We start from the raw sequence: 21,214 nt of genomic DNA, 5'->3' as shown, positions 1-21,214 counted from the left end.
TTGCTTTTTCTTTTGTAAACCGCTCTTTTAAAAAGCCAACATAAACCTTTGAAATAACTTGTAAACTGTGTTTAAATAATCTGCAGGTGCTGTTTGGGTGCTGACATTTATCCTGATCTTTTCATACATACTTTTTAAAATTCACTTTTTTTGCTTGGTTTCAGTTTGGAACTGGTGGTTGACCCTTGGATTGCTGGACTTTGGCCTGCCCTCCACCAAGAATTTGCATCCAGAAAGAAAGAAAGAAACCACACTGAACAACCTCCATCTCTTTGTGCTGATGCAGTTTGTAACTCGTGCATAAACTCCAGAGTAGAGCGTTTGAAGCTAGAAGTTTCGGGTGTGAACAATGATCTCCTAGCAAAAGCAGTTACTAAGTCAGAACTTCCCCTTCAAGGCTCTCAGCCTTCACTTTTCCACTCGGTTCCTCCACTTTCACAGTTGGCTCTTAATGTTCCTGCTTTGCCACCAGAATACCTAGAAGTGCACTTTCAAGAAAGCTCTGAGCAGGTAGGTCTCCCACAGGGACACAATTTCCAGATGTAAAACTCCGATCTTCTGTAAGTTTGCATTTGGGAACTAAAGATGCAACATGATTTTAAAGTTACTTATTTGTGAAGAAGGGAAATGATTTTATTATTACGTTTATATCCATTTTTTTCCTTCAAGGAACGCACATTGGTGCATGTGGTTCTCCTTCCCCCCATGTTATCCTCACAAGTGGGGAGAGGAAGATAAGAGATGATTGTTTTTACTGGGAAAGACCACAATGGCTTTCTTCTAAAGTTGGAAAGTTAAACATGTTCTCAGCTCTTTCATTGAAATGATAGGCCTTGATGTGCTGGGAGGCAGGGCAGGATCATGTATATATTTTACTGTTATTTCATATAATGGTGTACAAATATTTATGTGCTTATTCCTTTGATCTAAATTTACGTCAGCTTGTTTTTAGGATCCCAGCCTGTGTTGCGTTTCAGAGAGCTCCGTTTTCCAGGTTCCTGTCATCAAGGCTGTTCAACTTACTAGGGATGATGCAATTAAAAGAACTTTGCTGCTAGAACTTGATATTTCTGTAAGTTGAATTAGTTTGGGTTTTTTTGATTAACTTGACAGAAATGATAATGATGATAAACCTACAGTACAAGACAACCCTTTTGAAGTCCACTGTCCCAATTTTAACACTAAACAAGTTTTAAAATATGATTTTACAAGGGGAATCTGCATTAAATGTTGCAATGTGAAGTGCTCCTCTTTTGTGTTCCAACCAGGCAGCTGTTCCCTTTTCCAAGACATTCCATTCCCTCTTCCCAGGTTTCTGGGTATCACCAGATATATCCAGTCCATCATTTCATGTCCACTGAGACTTCTCAGTCCACCATGAGTTGGTTTGGGCTGCTCCTGCATTAAGTTCCTCCCTCCCAAATTCCGTAAAACTTTGGGATTACCTGCCAGTGCCTCCTTTTGATGTGTCAGTGGTGCCATTTGGACTACCTAAGGATCCAGACATGGCCCTCAATTTGGTAAACAGAAGTGTATCAGTACATGCTGCAGTAGATGTTCAGGTTAGTATAATGAAACACTTCCTTCACGGGAGTTTATAGTTGCCAATGAGCTGCAAAGGTCTTGGAGGACAAGAAGGAGCACACATCCATTGCTTTGACAAGTGTATATTTTCACAAATTGTGGCATTAAAAGAGGGGATTGTATCTGGCTAATATGTGGAGAAGACCACTGATTTCAATAAGTCTAAAGATTCCTGACTGACTTATTTCCTTGTATTTATAGCACACCTTATGGTGTCCATGTAGTTCCGAGGCAGTTTCCACTCAGACCCAAACCTGCTTAGCTTTAGCAAGGTGGTGTGCTCATGCACCGTCAGCCCATACCTTGGGATCAAGTCTGTTGGAATCATGAGTTTCCTTGGATAGCTGAGATAGAATAACCCACAACGTTTGCATGCAATGTAATAGAGGGAAGGAAATGGTGTATGGCACGTGTCTTTTCAGTTTCACATGGACCAACTTGTATTTTAAATACAGAAAACCACATTTAGCTACCAGCCTGGAGATGCCTTTAATGTCATTTGCCCTAATTATACCAGTGAGGTGGAAGAGCTTCTTCATATCTTGGGACTGTCAGAGAAGAAAGATTACTTTGTTTGCTTGAAGGTTAAGGCAGGCACTAAAAAAAGAGGTAGGTTTTATGCATTTACCATGATATTGCATGTGATAATGCCCTTCAGAGAAGAGAAGAGAAGAGAAGAGAAGAGAAAACTCATTTTGTGTAACTGCCCCTTCATTTTGGGATCTCAGGAGTTCTGTGCAAATTGCATTCCAAGTTAAAATACCTGAGGCACTTGTTAGTCTTGTCCCCAAACTTGTGCCATCTGTCTCTTAGAGCCTTGTGACATATGAGCAGGACTTCAAAGCTGAAATAATTTTAATCTTTACAGCTTCTAAATCATTGCCCTTTCTCTTCTCTTTTCTGAGATTTTGCATATGTGATCCTTTGAGCAAGTAGCAGAGTATCTAAAAATGTACTCCAGTTTGATTTTGAAAACTCCCAAAGTTACAGGCAGCAGATGTACTAGCTGGATATCCTATTTGATGTCAGTGGGAAAACATAAACAAAAATAGACATAGATGGGTTTTAAGGCATTTCAATTTCCATTAGATTTTTAAACTGAAACGTTTGGGGGCATTTTGTTCTTTCTATTCATTTTAAAACTAATGCACACCCCTAGTTCATATGCCACCAGCATATGTGTGAAGTTGGGGAGCGTTGTCTCAATGTACACCCCTTCCTTAGTCCTGAATATTTTCAAATACAAGCCTAATTTATCACAATGGAACTTACATAAATGTAGTAAGTGTAACACCTTACTACTATTTTGTTTGCCCATTTACCTAGTTTGTGGAGATTCTTTTGGAGTTTTTATTGGTCTCATTGGGATTTCGCCACAATGAATAATCTGGTGTCCCACTGCAAATTTGGCCACTGCTCTGTCTGCCTCTGCATTCTGATAACTTCTGTACAAGTTAAATACAGTGGTACCTCGCAAGACGAATGCCTCGTAAGACGAAAAACTCGCAAAACGAAAGAGTTTTTCGTTTTTTGAATTGCTTCGCAAGACGGATTTCCCTATGGGCTTGCTTCGCAAGACGAAAACGTCTTGCAAGTTTGTTTCCTTTGTCTTGCAAGTTTGTTTCCTTTTTCTTAAAACTGTGCATTCACTTCGAGGAGCAACACGCGGTGTGGTAGCCTTTTTTGAGGTTTTTGAAGACTTTGGTGATTTTTGAAGCTTTTCCAAAGTCCGTGCTTCGCAAAACGAAAAAATCACAAGACGAAAAAACTCGCGGAACGAATTAATTTCGTCTTGCGAGGCACCACTGTAGTCCTGGTTTAAATGATTACAGAATTTGTGGAGAGCTTGTTGTTTACTTCCCTGCTTTGTGACAGTCAGTCTACTTTTGCTTACTTAAAAAAAATTACTGATTCTTAAGGACCTGTCCTCTTATTCCATGACTGCTAGGTAACAGTCAGCTTCTTGATGTAAATGTTAAGGAATCCTTGATAAGGTTTGAAGGAAACCTAGGATTCCCTGGAATATAATTTGAAAGCTGCCACTCTACATGAGTGAGTCTTCTAGGAGGTAGCTTTTACAACTCACAAGTAATCATAAAGAAGAGTGGAACTGTTTCTCGATATGTTCCCAATTTAAATTTATTTTTTCTTCTTAAACAGGAGCAGCTGTGCCACTGTATATACCTGAAAAGAGTACTTTGAAATTTATTCTGACGTGGTGTCTGGAAATAAGAGCAGTTCTCAAAAAGGTGACTTTTTACTTTTTCAAATAACTTTATTATATCCATTCTTGGTACTCTCTAAGGCCTAGACTGGTTGGGTGGTTCAAGCCTACATTGGAGAAGTTTGGAACTTGGAACCATGGGCATCAGGTAGCTGACTTCCCTGAGGTCAAGAGGAAGACATTCTCAGTTGCTCCGTTTTTAACTGTTAGTCTCTGAGCAGTGCAGAATCTTTGCAATAAGCTCTCAGAAAGTAGTTTGTCCCTTGAAGCCGTCAGCCGATTTGTGAGCTGTTGCGATGCCATGGAATGTTCATGGGGTGGAGGAGGCCGGATTCTGATCATACTGAAGCCAAAGAATGAGGCTTCCCTTGGCCAAGAGCCTCCCATGCTTAGAGCAGCTCCCATTTCCAGCTACTGCCAGACGCATCAGCAGAGAATCCCTTTCAGGTTCTCTCTCTGCACTGCCACTTGCTCGCTCACTCGCCCTTGGGTTGCTGCACCAGGCCTCTTTTTCTGGACCTGGAGCAGCAGAGAGGATTAGGAAATTTGCTGCTCACGACAACTGCCTTGTTCCTCTCTGCTGCTCTGAGTCCAAGAAGAAGTCAAGTGCTGCTAGTGAGAGGGCAAATGAAGAAATAAGTGCTGAGAGGCGCTGCCTTTGCAGGGCTCAAAGTTGTGGAAGAATAGTTAACAAATACATGTTTGAACAAGCAGGCTGTATTGATATCTGTGCTATCAACGCTCTTCCACTAACTAAAATAATCAGTAACTGGATACCAGCAACGATGAGCAGCCAGCCAGATGAAAGGCTTTGTAACTTGAATACAGTGGACCCTCTGGATATGAATGTAATTTGTTCCAAGGGGTCCGTATGTACCCCAAAAAATCCACAAGAAGAGGTGCCGCTTCTGTGCAAGCACGCAACGCGATAGAGCGCATTTGCGCATTCGTGCGCAGCGAAACCCGGAAGAATACACTTCCAGGTTTGCCACATTCACAACCCGAAAGTTACGCTACCTGAAGGTAACGTAACCCGAGGTTCCACTGTACATCTTCCCTTGGTGCTAGATTAAACATGTTTGTGGGTTAATTTTGGTGGGCCTTTCCCACTAGACCACTAGATGTCATCAGTAAACCACATGTAGCAGCCTCTATGAACTGCTGTACCTTCTACACACACATTTAAAGGCTTGGAGACTGATTTCCCATGAGCAGAACTTCAGTTGCGTGGTCCTCCTGCTGAGCTGCTCTGGAGACAGTGTTGCGGAATGTCTCCCTGCCCTTGCCCCCTTCCGAGCTGCTCTGGAGATTGCAGAGCAGAGGGTGAATTGTCTAAAGTCACTGCCTCTTTTCAGCAGGAACCTCTGCCTGATTTCAGGAGACCTTCCGTTCACAGAAGTCACATTTGACTCAACCCTGGGCGTTCATAATCATAGAATCATAGAGTTGGAAGAGACCACAAGGGCCATCGAGTCCAACCCCCTGCCAAGCAGGAAACACCATCAGAGCACTCCTGACATATGGTTGTCAAGCCTCTGCTTAAAGACCTCCAAAGAAGGAGACTCCACCACACTCCTTGGCAGCAAATTCCACTGTCAAACAGCTCTTACTGTCAGGAAGTTCTTCCTAATGTTTAGGTGGAATCTTCTTTCTTGTAGTTTGGAACCATTGCTCCGTGTCCGCTTCTCTGGAGCAGCAGAAAACAACCTTTCTCCCTCCTCTATGTGACATCCTTTTATATATTTGAACATGGCTATCATATCACCCCTTAACCTCCTCTTCTATAAATTACAGAGTTATAGGTCAGAGTGCTACCCAAAGCACTCATCCTGTGTATATGTTACTCAGCATGGTGACTTACATACTTTATGCAGTTTGCTTCTGTCAGCTGTTATTGTGGTGCTTCAGTGCGCAAACTGCTTGGGTAAGTCACTCAGTCAGCCTAAAAGATATGTAATTGGCCTCTCCTGGTTGCCTGTGCCAAGCAAAAGCTGCCTAGGTGACTAGACAGGAAAGCTTTACCCAGCTTGATCCTTCTCCTTGAGCCGTCTCCTTTTAGACCAAGAATGACAGACGCACTGGGCCAGAAGGCTAATAGGAAGCTCTGTGGGCGAGTACCCTTTGCAAACTGATTTTCAAGACTTGCCTCAACAGTTTTATTACAAAGGATATCATGAGATAACGCCATGTGTGCAACCCTGAGCTCCTTGGAGGAAAGCCATGTATCTTTTTCTTAAAGCATTTTATTAAAAATATTGTAACAATGCAAAATACCTTTTTTCAGATAACAAAACAAAAATTGGGACCATAAAAATATGCTACGTGTTACAATGGACAGAAGAGTAAGGCAGTGACAGTGGTACATTTCATCAGCCATTCATCCAGACCTATCCAAAATCATCCAGATCTCTGTCCATGCTGTCTGGATATCTGAAATAGAGCTATGGCATGTGCCACAAAATGAGTCTGAAGCCTGTTAGTTTTCTGGTTGCTTTCAGTTGGCAGGTCAGCTTTTCAGCCAAAGCAAGCATCCAGACCTGTGCACACCAAGTTTTGGGTAACCCATTCCCTCCAAACCTTCAAGCACCTAGCAATCTCAAGTCTTGCCATCCATAAGGTCTTTATCTTGCCCTTACAAACACCCAAGAAAGCTGAAACTACTATTGTCTGCAAGAACACTCTACACCAGATGTTTTGCATTGTAAAATATGACCGGCATATGTTAAATTTTGTCCCCCATGCTGCACCCCCTCCAACATTCTGGAGTGGTGGAGCCCCTAATAAAGGAGCAAATTAATGGGAGGGGTGTGAGGTACCACCTGTGGACCAATTTCCTCATACTAGGATTGGGACCTGTATCTCCGTATTTCCCACCCACAACCTGGAGCATGGCTCTCCTGGTACAGCAGTCCCCAGGCATGTTCCCGTAACATCCTCAACCACCTGGTTTACTAGGAGCCGATTCACAGAGGGTGGTCTGTACCTGTTCTGCCTTCAAAGGCATATTATTAGCAAAGAGATGCCTAGGATGGTACAGCCTGACAGCCTCCCTTCCTCTCAGCTGAAGTCACTTCCTGCCTGACTAAAGGCTGGGTGTGCTAAGAGTGGGAGCAGAGATGACCATAGTTGGGAGAATTTTTTACCACTAGGTCCAAACAACGAAAGGACATTTTAGCAAGAGGTTATTGATGTTTGTGAGGTTCTGCAGAGCCCCTGCCTTACAGGAATCCTTAGGAACACTCTTTATCACAGATGTGACAGAGGATGCGGAACATAAGTTGAGAATAATCAAACCAAATTAAAAACAGACTCTTCTCTTCCGCTAGGCATTTTTGCGCTCTCTGGTAGAATACACCACTGATGCTGGAGAAAAAAGGAGACTGCAAGAGCTGTGTAGCAAACAAGGATCCTCTGACTACAATGCTTTCATAAGGGATGTGGGTGTGTGCTTGTTGGACTTACTCCATGCTTTTCCAGCTTGCAAGCCTCCCCTAAGTCTTCTCCTTGGTGAGTAGTTGCATGGAATAGACACAGCAAGAAAAGGAAGATATTGTGACCATTGTAGCAAATGGATGTCTTGGAAATAAGGTTCACTGATTGCAGGAAAATTATAAGTCTGGGCAGAGTTACCAGAAATGCAAAGTAAGATTTTCTCTTGCAGCTACCGTATTTTTTGCCCTATAGGATGCACTTTTTCCCCTCCAAAAATGAAGGGGAAATGTGTGTGCGTCCTGTGGGGCGAATGCAGGCTTTCGCTGAAGCCTGGAGAGCGAGAGGGGTCGGTGCGCACTGACCCCTCTCGCTCTCCAGGCTTCAGGAAGCTATCAGCAAGCCGTGGGAGAGCTGCGCAACTTCGCGCAGCTCTCCCACGGCTTGTGGAGAGCTGCCTGCACCCCAAAGCCTGGGGGCGCACAGAGCTCAGTGCCCCCCAGGCTTCGGGCTTCGCGCAGCTCTCCGCAAGCCGTGGGAGGGCTCCGCGAAGTCGCGCAGCTCTCCCACAGCTTGTGGAGAGCTGCCTGTTCTGGGGTCGGGGGAAGCTTGGGCTTCCCCCGCCCCAGCCCCGCGCCTGGGGGGGGATATTTTTTTTCTTTATTTCCCCCCCCCCCCAAAAAAAAAAACTAGGTGCGCCCTATGGGCCAGTGCGCCCTATGGGCCGAAAAATACGGTATCTCCATCCTGGCAGCAGCTAAGAGAAAACAGTCTAGAATTCAGGGTAGAACCCCAGGGCCAGGGTCAAATCACTGGAACCAATTGTGATATTGCATTTTTAATAAAATCAAAAGGTTGACACCTGTTTTCTGAAACTTGTACATATGGGTGTGTCTTTTTTAAAATGTTACAGGTAAATAAAGGAAAAATAATTTCTGAAGTTGCTCCGATTCTTAGGAGCAGTGGAAGATGTAGAAATACATACTAGTGAAGCTTATTTTCCTGCTGAGACCATACAGGAAACGTGTGTGATTAGAATAATAGAATCATGGAGGTGGAAGGGACCCCAAGGGTCATTTAGGCCAGCCCCCTGCAATGCAGGAATCTTTTGCCCAAGGTGGGGCTTAAGCCCACAACCCTGAGATTAAGAGTCTCATGCTCTACCAACTGAGCTATCCCAGATGTATTTCATTTGAAAACATTAAATGTAAGATCCATGCATTGCTGTATTTTAGAATTGCACATGTGTGAGCAAGTGCTCCTGACTTACAGCCCTTTGCCCCACACCTGTGGCCAGAAAGCTGTGAACTAGAAACTAGAAATCTTAACCTCGGCCATATATTCAGTAGTTCAGCTTTGGCTAACCATCTTTCTCTGCCTCCCTTCTCCCCACTCCTTCCAAATTATTGAGATAATAGTACTGGAATATCTGGCAAGGTTGTTTATAAAAATTACCGAGATAACGTATGTCGAGCTCTTTGGAATGCTTTAAAGCATTATGTAAATGCCTGTCATTTAGTATTGGAAGTGTCTTGATGCTGTAGGTAGGTGAGAGTAGAAGGAAGGGTGAAATCTTGCATTCATTCACTTCTGTTCTTTTCAGAACATCTTCCTAAATTGCAAGCCAGACCCTACTCGGCTGCAAGGTAATGCAATATCTAAGTTTAATTTTAATTATAAACTGGGTGTCTGTCTTTCTTTCTTTCTTTCTTTGGACCTCATCCTCCTATGATGGAGAAGGCTCCTAAGGTGCTAAACCGGGCTTCTTCAACCTTGGCCCTCCAGATGTTTTGAGACTACAATTCCCATCATCCCTGACTGCTGGTCCTGCTAGCTAGGGATCATGGGAATTGTAGGCCAAAAACATCTGGAGGGCCGAGGTTGAGGAAGCTTGTGCTAAACTGAAAATGTTTTCAATAAATAACACATTGATCCCAGGCATCTGGAGGCATTTCCCGTATGCCTCTACTTCACTAACTCTCATTGCTTCATTACTGAACAACTAGATGACTCACAGCTGAATGCATGAAGGAACTTTTTGGAACCTGTTGTTTCTGAGACATTACAGAAATTCTGTGTGTGGTGCTTATTCTGTGATGGCTCATTGGTGCACGCAAGTAACAATGTGATGTTACAACAAGATCCTCAGTAAAAATCATTTTAAAGGTCTTGTATAACCATTATCAGGAGAGAAAATCATTTACTTATTTTTTTTTCCAGATGGGGTTTTTCATACCCATTTGCGGCGTGGGGGGTGAGATGCAATATCTGCTCACCTGACCTTTCCTACACTGAGATAGTTGTTTCCTTTAACTGTCCCAAGTGTTTGATTTCCTTTTAATTGTTTCATTGCAGCTCCAGTTTATTTCAGTCTGGAAAGATGAGTTTCATCTTTAATGTTCTGGAGTTTCCCACCCATCTAGGTGAACTGCGAAGAGGGGTGTGCACCGGGTGGCTGCTTCAGCTGGTTTCCCCAATCCTTCAGTCAAGTACAAAAGCAGAGGAGCTCCTAATTCCAAAGGTATCAGAAGACAGCTAAGTTCTTGGGCATTTCTTATGGTACAGACAGAGCTTGTGTGTTCCTAAAATAAAGGCCATCTTTTCCACTTTGTTATGATTTGGGGGCTTGGAAGCGGCAGCAGTAACATCAGCAGTAACTGATGTTGCAACTATTTTAGGAAATGGAATGGGTTTTTCTTTTCTTTAGATGAATCCAGTTAATAGGATTTTCCAGTACCTGCATCTCTAACTGTGGGGCCTGGGGCTTGCAGTTGCATCCCACTTTGGAAGTAAAGGAGGGTTGCATAAGAAGTGAAAGAACCAGGAAAGGACATGTGGAAGATGGATGTATATGGTTAAAAATGAAAAGTAGGTTTTGCATGGCAAGTTTTAGTTCCAGACTTGAAACTGCTGAAGTCAGTATTGTTCTAAGACAGACTGAATGGTTCAAGGAGGAATGAACGTTCTAGGTTTCCTGCTGGAGTTGATGATTGCTTTTCCACCCCTCTGCACCTGACGTGTGGTTTAAAAAACACAAAAAGCTCCTTACGACTTAGTTGACAGGATGGTCCAAGATGGAGCAGCTAAGCTGCTCCTGGGGGAGACAGCTCACTCTTGCATATTTGGGTCATCTAAATTGAGAAAAAATGGGCAATTAATAAAAGAGTGCATGTTTTCTGCAAGTGTTCTGTTGAAGTCTGTCTGGGAGTTATAAGGATTCTGGCATTCATTTGAAAAATGAAAAACTTGGTTACAGGGATTGGTTTGTGGCAGTATAAGGCACTTCGTAGCCAAAAGAGAAATGGCAGCTACTCCAGCTAGTTACTTCATGGCACCCAAATATTTGCTGCTAGCAACAGCAAGTGCCTTGGGTTGTGTGTCACAACACAGGACTTAATGTGCCTTACAGGTGGAGAAAGAGTGTTTTACATGAAAATCTGTGAAATACCCTGTTTCCCTGAAAGTAAGACATCCCCCCAAAATAAGACCTACTTCCAGTTTTGCCTCTCGCTGTAATATAAGGCCTCCCCCAAATATAAGGCCACCCCAATAATAAGGCCACCCCGGAATATAAGGCCCCCAAAGCTACCGTAAGGCGTTGTACCATATACAGGTAATAAATTTCCTCTTTTTTTTTGTTCAACAATAAATGTGTACCGTATTCGTCTTCATGGAAAAATAAGACATCCCATGGAAATAAGACCTAGCGCATCTTTGGGAACAAAAATTAATATAAGACACTGTCTTATTTTGGGGGGAACAGGGTAGCTGTGCTGATTTTATCTCATGGCGTATCTAATTCTTATGAAAATGTGGAAGACCTTTGTTTTAGTGGGTGTTGTGGCAGTGCATTTTTTAATACAAATCTTTGAAGAAGGGTATAGTTTATAAATGTATCTGCTAGTTCTCCTCATCTACATTTTAATGATACTGAACTGCATTGTAGATTTCCATATCTTCTCGTCCAGCAAACATTTTTCACTTACCAGAGGATCCATCAATTCCGTTTATTATGGTTGGTCCAGGAACTGGAATTGCACCATTTATTGGTTTCCTGCAACATAGGTAAGCCCATGATTTATATTTTTAAAAAACCTCTCCTCCCTGCCAGCTTGTAATGTTTAGGAAAGTAATTCACAGCACCTGGAGATGCCCGTGGCAGAGGACAGGGGGGAACAGAGTGAAAAATACTAGTGGGAAGCAGACAGATTCAGCCACCACAAAGGCACAGAGTCCTTCATCCCCTGAGGCAGGGAAAGTTATCTGGTGTCTTGCATAATGTACAGAAATGGATCTTCACCCACGCACATGGTGTGGGCTGAGGCTGGGCAGCTGACACCCTCGTCATGTCCTTCCTGGTGACAACATCCCACATGGTTATGACATGTGCATGAATACTGTAACTGCATGATTCTCCTCTCTCTCTCTCTCTCTCTCTCTCTCACACACACACACACACACACACACACCCCTCTACCTCCAGAGAAGGGGCTCCCCATCTGATGGTCTCTGTGTGTGTTTGTGAGTAGAAGGGACTCTAACTTTGTGTTGCCCCAAGGGAGATCACAGTTAAGTTGGTGGGTTTTGTTTTGTTTTTTATAGTGTGACCATTCCAATTCAATGTCAAAAAAGAAGAAGAAAGGGCAACCATTATTTATTTATTTTCCACATTTTACTTACCACTGAATTACATTAATCATTTAAGGATTTTTTTCATACTGAAGGGATGTGACTATAAAAGAAGGGGGTTGTTGTTTTGCTTTTTTGTTTTACTTGTTTACATCCTGTATTTTATTCTGTGGACCATCCTGAGATCTTATGAGGAAGGGCGATATATAAATCTAATGAATTAAATAAATAATGAGGAGTCTGTTAGATTGGACCATGAAGTGAATCAGTCTCCAGTGTTATTCTCTATGGGATGTTGCAGGCCTCTGGTAATGTTCTGCTGCCTTCAATTAATATCTCTTAGTTTTATGAATTGCTTTCTTTTTTAAAAAAGGTAGTCAATGCCACCTTATCTGACATGCGCCAGGTCATGGAATGAAGACTTGATGGGAATGTTGTACACTTTAAGCTATACATTATGACCACAGATGTATGGAAGGGCTGAAATGCAGGATTGCACATTCCAACGCTGTTTTGATTTTATCTGTTGTGTTTTCATTTAGCTCAGTAATTCTGAGCAATGCATTAAGGCTAACAGATTGTTGTTTTCCACACACCAAACACGTTTTCTTGTAGGGTGTGTAGATTTATATTTTTCCCCCCGCACATCAACCAGGCTTGAAGATCATTGTTGTTGAAGTTAAGCTGTGCATGTACCAAATGTCCTGCACATTTGATTCTCATCTTTGTAGTTCTGTGTTTTCCAAATTCACATTTGATTTAACATGATTTTAAAGTGTCAACTTGCTGCCTTGGTTTTTGTAATTTAGGGTAGAGAAGTAGGGAAAATAATCTAGAGACGTATCTGTATGTGGAGCATGAAATTGAATTGTTGCAAAGCCAAATGATTTCTTTTTTAAACTGGGTAATAAATTCTTGGTAAAGCGTTACATGGGACAGCCAGAAGCTGTCTTCCAGAATGAAGGGGAAACATATTTGCTATCATTACTGCTAATAATGAGAACTCGTGATGTTTAACAAGCTGCTGTGACTAATTTATTCCATATTATTTCAATGGCTTGAGTATTTTATTGAAAGGCAGCTTGTAGCAGCTGTGAATTAAAGTGGGCTGAAACTTTGATGTAGTTACAATAGAAAGTTTTTGAGAGTTATGATGCCACTGTGAGCCCACTGTTGGTGCTTAGCGGGTATCACGTAGTGCAAATGGAGAATATGATAACCTAAAGGGAGGGAGTTTGCATTCACCAGGCATTTAAATAGTCACAGAAACCTTGGGCAATTTTTAATGAAAAGTTAGGGCATAAATTAATTTTATTTATTTTCATCATTTATTAAAGAATTATATACTGCCCTTCATCATAAGATCTCAGAGGGTTCAGAGAGTAAAATACAGGATAAAAACATGAAAATAAGTAAAATGAAACAACAAAACAATAAACCCCCTTCCCACAGACACATTTAAAAGACTGCAGAATATTAATCAGCCCAAGGTCTGGTTGAAGAGGAACATTTTCACCTGGCACCTAAAAATATACAATGAAGGTGCCTGGCGAGCCTCCCTGGGGAGAGCCTCCCCCAAATGGGGAATCACTACAGAGAAGGCCCTGTTCGTGTGTTGCCCCCCTCCGGACCTCTCTAGGAGGAGGCACACAAAGAATGGCCTCGGAGGATGAATGCAGAGTCCAATGCGGTTCATATGGGGAGAGGTGCCCCCCCAATTCATTTTTAACTTTAATTCAGCAGGAGCTGCATATATGATGTATACCAGTGCCCCACATTCTGCTAGATCTCCTTCCCTCATAGATGCCCACTCAAGGGCTTCAGACTTGATGAATGAACTCAGAATGAACTCAGGCTTGCTAGAGAGGTTAAAAGCAACAAAAAAGGCTTTTATGGGTATGTTCGTAGCAAAAGGAAGAACAAAGAAACAGTGGGGTCACTCAGAGGAGAAGATGATGGTGAAATGCAAACGGGACACAGAAAGGGCTGAACTAAAATGTTTTTTTTTTAATGTTTTAAACAGCTGTTTTTAACTGTCTTTTTACTGATAATTTCATTGTTTCATTCATTTTGTAAACCGCTTTGAGGGTGTGTGTTTTTTTACAATCAAGCAGTATATAAATTTTATGAACTAAATAAATAAGCGTTCTCTAAAGGTTGGAACTAGCTTCATTGTTCGTGGCAGCCATTCAGCTGCTTTCAAGGAAGTTTGGAAGCTGCCTTGTGTTCATTCAGACTGGCTGGCTGGCCAGGGTCAGCGTCTCAGGAAGGTCCTTCATTCCCCCCCCCTTTTTTTTTCTTTTTTGGCAGTATTTTTATTAAGTTTACTTATCATTACAGTTATTCGATTCATTATTCAAAACATCATAAGATACATAAAGAAAAACCAGAATAATTCAACATCTTTGAAAATGACTTCCCTTCACCTCATTGTGGGTCCTTACTTCTTCTTTTTCTTTTTAACTGTGTCCTTTTTCAAATTCAATTCATTGATCTCACATAACGTAAATTATCTGTCTGTTAACTAATTTGCGAAAATTAATCAAAGCATATTAGAGATTTTAGTTACAGATAGGTAGCAGTGTTGGTCTGCCATGGTCAAAACAAAATAAAAAAATTCCTTCCAGTAGCACCTTAAAGACCAACTGAGTTAGTTCTAGGTATGAGCTTTCGTGTGCATGCACACTTCTTCAGATACCACATATTCAGATATTAGAGATTTTGTTTGGGAACAGTGTTTTTCTAAGTGTACTCTGTAAAACTTCCACTCAGTTTTATATTTTTGGTTTGTTTGATTCCTGATTGCCTCTGTCATCTTTGCTAGTTCTAAGTATTCACATAATTTATTTTGCCATTCTTCCTTGGTTGGAATTTTCTCTCCATTCCAATTTTTGGCAATCAACATTCTTGCTGCTGTTGTTGTGTACAGGAAAACCCTCTTATCATTTGGAATATCATCTGTCAAAATGCCTATAAAAGGCTTCTGGTTTTTTCGCATTTGTTTGTTTAAACATTTTTTTTTAGTTTTTTATGTTGCAGTTCTGTGCCATTTAAGGCTTCATAGGTCAAAACCAGCACTTTGAATGATGCCTGGGAATTAATTGGCAGCCATTGCAATTGGGCCAGGATCAGTGTAATATTCTCAGACCACCTTGTCCCAATGATAAATGCAACAGATTAAATAATAAGGATGAAAAGAAAGGTGTTTCGGGCCTCATGTCTACTTCAGAAATCTTCTTTATTTAAATTGATTTAAAGAAATGAGGACATCATTTCTAATCATTACTGAGTTCTCTTATTCCAGCCTGCAAGAGGATCTATGAATAGGTTTTTTAATGGTCATTCTGATTCTTCATGTCACTGCAGTGTGCCCTCAAGTAACATGTGTAAAAGATTTTGCTGTGAACTGCCGTTAGAAAAGGCACATGGCTCCCTCTTTGACTGGCTTCATCCATATCCCTGCAAGCAGCACAATCGTTGTTATCATGAGGCCTAGAAACTTATGAGGCCAAGGGAGGAGGTTCACATTTTGCAGCAGTGGGCACACTCTGGTCCAGAGTCCTTTGTGCTGCTATATATGCATGTTTATACCCTGCATGGGGCCTCCATGTTTACTTTAATGGAGGTGACATCTAGATATCTACAGCTCAGCCCATTGCACACTGAATGACTTCATCTAGTGATGTGAGTGAGGAATTTTGTATGCATCTTGGATCCACTGCCCATAAGATGCCACTGAATTGAGTGGTTAGGCTCTCTCCCTCCTCCTTCCTTCCTTAGTGTTTATCGCCCTGTGTTGCACTATTGTAGCACAGAATATTGAATTAAGGATCTTTTCAAACAGCCGTGATCAGGAGCAAACCTACTCATAACCGTGCTCACAGATTCAAGTAACAGAGGAAGTGGAAACTAGATTTGAAGTGTGCCCTTAGTGCAGATAATTAAAAAAAAACCAGGGCTGTATGTGCACACTCCCCATGACAAGAAAGGTAGATTGGCTAGATCATGGGTAGGCAACCTAAGGCCCGGGGGCTGGATCCGGCCCAATCACCTTCTCAATCCAGCCCACGGATGAATCAGCGTGTTTTTACATGAATAGAATGTGTCCTTTTATTTTAAATGCATCTCTGGGTTATTTTTGGGGCATAGGAATTCGTTCATTTCTCCCCCCCAAAATAATAATAATAATAATAATAATAATAATAATAATAATAAATAGTCTGACAGTGTCTGAGGGACAGTGGACCGGCCCCCTGCTGAAAAAGTTTGCTGACCCCTGCTAGATGTTACGGACAGTGTTTGGTGAAATCTCAGACCTGATAATAGGGCTTTGTAGGATTTCAGATAGTCAAGAGTGTTGAAGATAAACTTCTTGGCCCATCCCATGACAAGCAGAGCCAGAATGAATGATGCGAAATAAATGTAAACCAGCATAACGAGTGCAGGCTTCCATCAACTGGGGCCATCTTGAGGCTTGGCCTCCAGCTTCCATCAGCCCCAGCCGGTTGGAGAGAGCTGTAATACAGGATGCAGAACTTGGGTTTGTTTTGTGCTGCTGCTGCTGCTGCTGCTGTTTTTAAGTATAGGGCATGCACAGTCTTAAGTTACAGTTTTTTTCAAAATTCTTTTTCAGACAGAAGCTCCAAGAAGATCACAAAGACTGGACATTTGGAGAGACATGGTTGTTTTTTGGCTGTCGCCACCAGGTCAAAGATTACCTGTTCCAGTAAGTTGTTGCCTTGTGCTCTCTTTCCTCTCAGCCCCTTGCCCCCTAAGCTGCTGTGCAAGGGAATTATGTCTTTACCCTTGCAGTGATTCTTAACTTTTATCTTTCAGAGAGGAGCTCAGGTGCTTTGCTGAAAGTGGCACATTAACTCACCTAAAGGTTTCTTTCTCAAGAGATGCCCCAGCTGCAGTAGAAGCTGCCACTCCTAAATACGTTCAAGATAACCTTCGGCTTTACTGCAAAGAGGTTAGCAGGATTCTGCTGCAGGAAAAAGGGTATTTTTACGTGTGCGGGTGAGTCATGCCGAATTTTATGAAACTTGGATTTGCAAGAACTTGTAGAAACGTTAACTGCTTTTAGATTAGCAAGAGCTGGGAGCAAAAGATGAGAAAACAAAATTAATGGGAGCCCAGGTGTGGTGGTGGGTTTGTTTGTCTTTTCCTGAAGAGAATACTCCCTTTAGGCACAGTTTCATAACATCGCTGCTTGTGAGAAGATGAGGATTGCAGAAAGAGCTGCCCAGAGAGCTTAAGAAGCTGAAAAGTGAACTGGAAGGGAGGGCAGCAAGCTTTGTATGGGGCTTGTTGAGACAGGGTGCAAGTTAAGGCAACAAGGGCGTTAGAGAGAAATAAGAAGGCCATGTTAAATGCCCTAAATGCCCTGCTGACACAAGCATAGTCTCCACTCATCTGGCTCTAACAGAAGGACTGATTGGTGTCATTTTTACATGGACATGATCTCACCCAGTGGAGCTGCTCTTAAGTTGCATATGCTAACCTAAACTTCATGGTTATTACCATCTCGGTGGTTAGCCCGTTATGTCCCATTAATTTCAGTACAGTGGTACCTTGGGTTACGTACGCTTCAGGTTACATATGCTTCAGGTTACAGACTCCGCTAACCCAGAAATAGTACCTCGGGTTAAGAACTTTGCTTCAGGATGAGAAGAAAAATCCCGTGGTGGCAGCAGGAGGCCCCATTAGCTAAAGCGGTGCTTCAGGTTAAGAACAGTTTCAGGTTAAGAACAGACCTCCAGAACGAATTAAGTACTTAACCCGAGGTACCACTGTAGCGGGAATCTGAGAATGTGCATAAACTCACCTATCAGTAGAATTTAGAAGTGTTTGAACTTTGGCTGGACCGTGCCTTGTGTCTATAAAATGCATAAACCTTATTTGAGGGATCTTTGAGAAGGTTGGGTAGGCTGTTAACCTAAAGGAAAATGCAGTGGTTCAAGATTGTGGAATTCAAGGCTGTAAGAGGTGCATTCAGTTAGCATTATCAGAGTTTGTACTGAGCCATGACCTCTAATCTCATCAAAGCTTCCACCCCTCCAGTATCCTTGAGTGTAGAAATGTCAAAGTCAGCAGTTTGTGGCGTAGGGCGAGAAAACATCCTTCAAGTGCCAAATGCTTTGCAGCATCTAATCTTCCTGCAGGTCAATAGCTATTTAGCAACTTAACCTCAAACATCTCAAGAGCCCTATTCTATCCAACTGCCCCTCTTTTAGTTTAGATGCTTGGCAGATGAAATAATGCCTAAACATTGGTCAGATGTTCTAAGTATTTATTTAGTACAAATGTAGTTAATTGAGAGACTTGTTTGAATCCTAAAGCCCTATGGGCATAATCCACTGGGGGGTTCTCCTGCACAAGCTGTATGGGGGGGGGGATTGGAAATGTGCAAAAGCATAGCAGTACATTTGAACAACTCCCATTCATTCCAGTGGGGCAGGAGAACCTCCCAGTCTAGCATGTAGCTTAGATGTTACCAAGTTAAATTCTAAACCTTTGTTATACTCCAAATTCTGGGGGAAACAGAATTTGTATTTCTACATACACAGTCTAGCAGGACTGCAGAGCAAAAACCTCTGCCTTTTCAGGTGTGCAGTTAGAAAGGGGTAGTCAACTTCAATGGCGTGATTGACTTTATACAATATGTCAGATAATACATGGCCAGTTGACCAGTCAATTGATTTTAAATGTGACCAGTTCTTTTACGTGTGCGCGCACACACATATTGTACGCTTCTCTTTCTGATTATGGTCTGAAAGTGACACCACCTCCATCAACGATACTGGTTTGTCTGCTTGACTGATGATGATTTTCCCCATTTTTTCAGAGATGCAAAGAATATGGCTAAAGATGTGAACGATGCTTTAGTAGATATCTTAACTTCTGAGAGAGGAGTTGATAAACTGGAAGCACTGAAGATGCTTGCTCTGTTAAGAGAAGAAAAGAGATATTTGCAAGACATCTGGGCCTAGGAACTAGCCACTCTCTGCTTAGTCCATTTGGCATTGATGATCTATGGATAACCTTTTTATGCATATGCTGGTTGGTGGTGACACAAGTCCTCAATATCAATACCTAATTGATATTATCCTACTTAGCCTGCACAGTTGGAATCACTCATTTCAGAGAAATTTTGCACAATGAAAGGAACTCTTCAAATATGCCATCTGTCAGTGCCTTTTAATTTGTAGGTATTTTCTCAGCAAAAGTTGTCAGATGGCGTTTATTTTCTGGCTTGGAGCACCAGATGAAGTAAATATTTAAAGCAATCCTACATATTCTGGTCTTTCTCTTCTGCTGATCTGGAGATGCATTCAAAAATAAGGTAGTTTGTGCAGCCTCTGCCACTTCTGCTTGGGCAATAGGGTTTTCTTATTGACTGCCTCATCAGAGATCATCCACCCAACTTTTGCACCTTAGGATGGAGGTGGAAATTGTACAGGAACCCAGTCTTTTAAATAAGGAAACTATTTATAGTTTATTTATTAGCCTTTTAAAGTGTTGATAGTATCAATTTCAAATGATTAATAGGACGATCATGAAATATCCTTACAGAAAAGAGAATAGGACTGCAGCCTTCACATGACTACATAGAAGTTAGAAACAAGATAGACTGGTTTTAGATCACTATGAGAAAAGATACTTAAACCACTAATTTAAATTGTGTTTCTTGCTTTGTAATTAATGAATTACCTGATGAGTGGATATGGATTGATTGCTACAAGAAAACAGACCAGTTTACAGTTAAAGGGTTTACAGTTATACGTTGCTTTACGAGGAATGTCCTGTGAATTCAAGCGTTGCAGCTTGCCAGGCAGACTAATCCCTCTCCCCCCCCCCTGCATGCTAGGTGGAGATTCTTCCAATCGCCCTCCACAAAGCCAATTGTATTGGGGCAGGGGGAGAATGGAGGAAGCTCCATTGTGCAAGCAAAAGGACTTGCTAGGTGAATCCTGCCCAGTCTTCCTATTACCCAGGAGCGTCATCCAATACCTCTGCACAATTCAATCTGAGACAGGGGAAAACATCGGTTAATGGGCTGCTTTTTGGCCTGACGTTCAGATGGTGGAATCCCCAGCAAGATCATTGGCTTGACGATGAGGTCCACAGTCCAGTTTATTAGCTGTAATGAGTTATGGCCAAATGCCCAGGAATTCCAGAGCCAAGGTTAGTAATTGATTACTATTACTGGGCAAAGGAGAAGAAAAGTAAATTTTACATTTAGTTAAGTCACATATTTATAATTTTTTGTAATAATGCACGAGCTGTTTAACACTTGTTTCAGAAGTCAAATATTTCTCCCCATATTTTTTTCTTGCAACCTTCAATCAACCTTTGCTTCAATGTCTTTGACAGAAGGTTGTGAATTTTTTAAGAGCTAAATGGACATCTGTCCTAAGTTTAGATTTCATTTCAAAATTATTTTCACTATAGCACCTGGATGGGCTGTCAGGATCCTGGAGGAAAGCTGCAAGTTCAACAATGGACTTGCTTTTGGGCGCAAATAATTATTCCAGTACACTAATTTTCACCTCTGAAGTTGCATCCACGGGTCATGTCCAGTGCTGGTGGTTCCACTTGCTCAGCAGAACCAAATTGTTCCATGTGCGTAGAACAAAGAGGCAGTGAAGCATTCCACAGTGACACTAGAATTTGGGGACATCACTAATGGTTGAACACTGGAAGGTTTAGGACAGTAAAAGAAAGTATTTCTTCACATAGTGCATAGTTAAACTCTGGCAATCGTTGCCACAAAAAGCAGCAATAGCCCCCAACTTAGATGGCTTTGAAAGAGAACTTTGGGGCTGCGAAGATGGGAACATGACTCATGTAACGTTGGATACAATGCATGGCTATGGTTTTAAATGCAAACAGTATAATTCCAATTGTTTTGATGGAAATTAGAGCATATGGATGATAATTATTTTAAATTGTTGGGACTTAAATGTGTTGAAATTGGATTGAAACATGCCCAGTGTTCGTGAGAAAGTGCAAACTGATTTTATTTTCAATATATATTTTAAAACTAAAATGGTTCAGAGTTTTTCTTTGGTTCTTTGAACCATTTGACTGGGTTACAAGGTTGTCCTTAGACCAGGAAGCAAACAAACAAAGCAGATTCTTCTTTTAACACCTGCTTGAAATCCACACATAACGTTCTTTGTGGCAGAACATTTTGATGTTAAAAGCAAAGGAGCAGTGCAAAAACTGGCAACTCCCTTGGATCTACCTTGATACTTCCTATAATTATTTCAAATGTGAGTAACTTCTGAAGATATTAAGAGAACAGCTCAGTCACCCCTGCAAAGAATTCTGTAGTTTCATTTC

At 41.7% G+C, this 21,214-nt stretch overlaps 1 protein-coding gene across 5 annotated transcripts in view; it reads left to right on the top strand.

The window, feature by feature from the left end:
* Positions 1–20,918, top strand: part of MTRR (5-methyltetrahydrofolate-homocysteine methyltransferase reductase) — a 28,472-nt gene extending 7,554 nt beyond the window's left edge. For 4 of the 5 annotated variants that reach the window (XM_081872727.1, XM_081872729.1, XM_081872726.1 and 1 more), the window contains exons 5-15: positions 165–510; positions 953–1,072; positions 2,040–2,193; positions 3,745–3,833; positions 7,135–7,315; positions 8,841–8,883; positions 9,593–9,758; positions 11,184–11,302; positions 16,500–16,592; positions 16,703–16,885; positions 18,714–20,918. In XM_081872727.1, the coding sequence (XP_081728853.1) occupies positions 165–510; positions 953–1,072; positions 2,040–2,193; positions 3,745–3,833; positions 7,135–7,315; positions 8,841–8,883; positions 9,593–9,758; positions 11,184–11,302; positions 16,500–16,592; positions 16,703–16,885; positions 18,714–18,858 (1,639 nt within the window). In that variant the 3' untranslated portion in view covers positions 18,859–20,918. Of the gene's footprint in view, positions 1–164; positions 511–952; positions 1,073–2,039; positions 2,194–3,744; positions 3,834–7,134; positions 7,316–8,840; positions 8,884–9,592; positions 9,759–11,183; positions 11,303–16,499; positions 16,593–16,702; positions 16,886–18,713 lie in introns of those variants that run through there. The other variant, XM_081872730.1, reaches the window with a different exon arrangement.
* The last annotated feature ends 296 nt before the right edge of the window (positions 20,919–21,214 follow it).

Source organism: Podarcis erhardii, assembly GCF_964252035.2.
Source record: "Podarcis erhardii genome assembly, chromosome: 8".
Taxonomy (NCBI): domain Eukaryota; kingdom Metazoa; phylum Chordata; class Lepidosauria; order Squamata; family Lacertidae; genus Podarcis; species Podarcis erhardii.
This window is presented reverse-complemented; position numbering and strand designations above follow the sequence as displayed.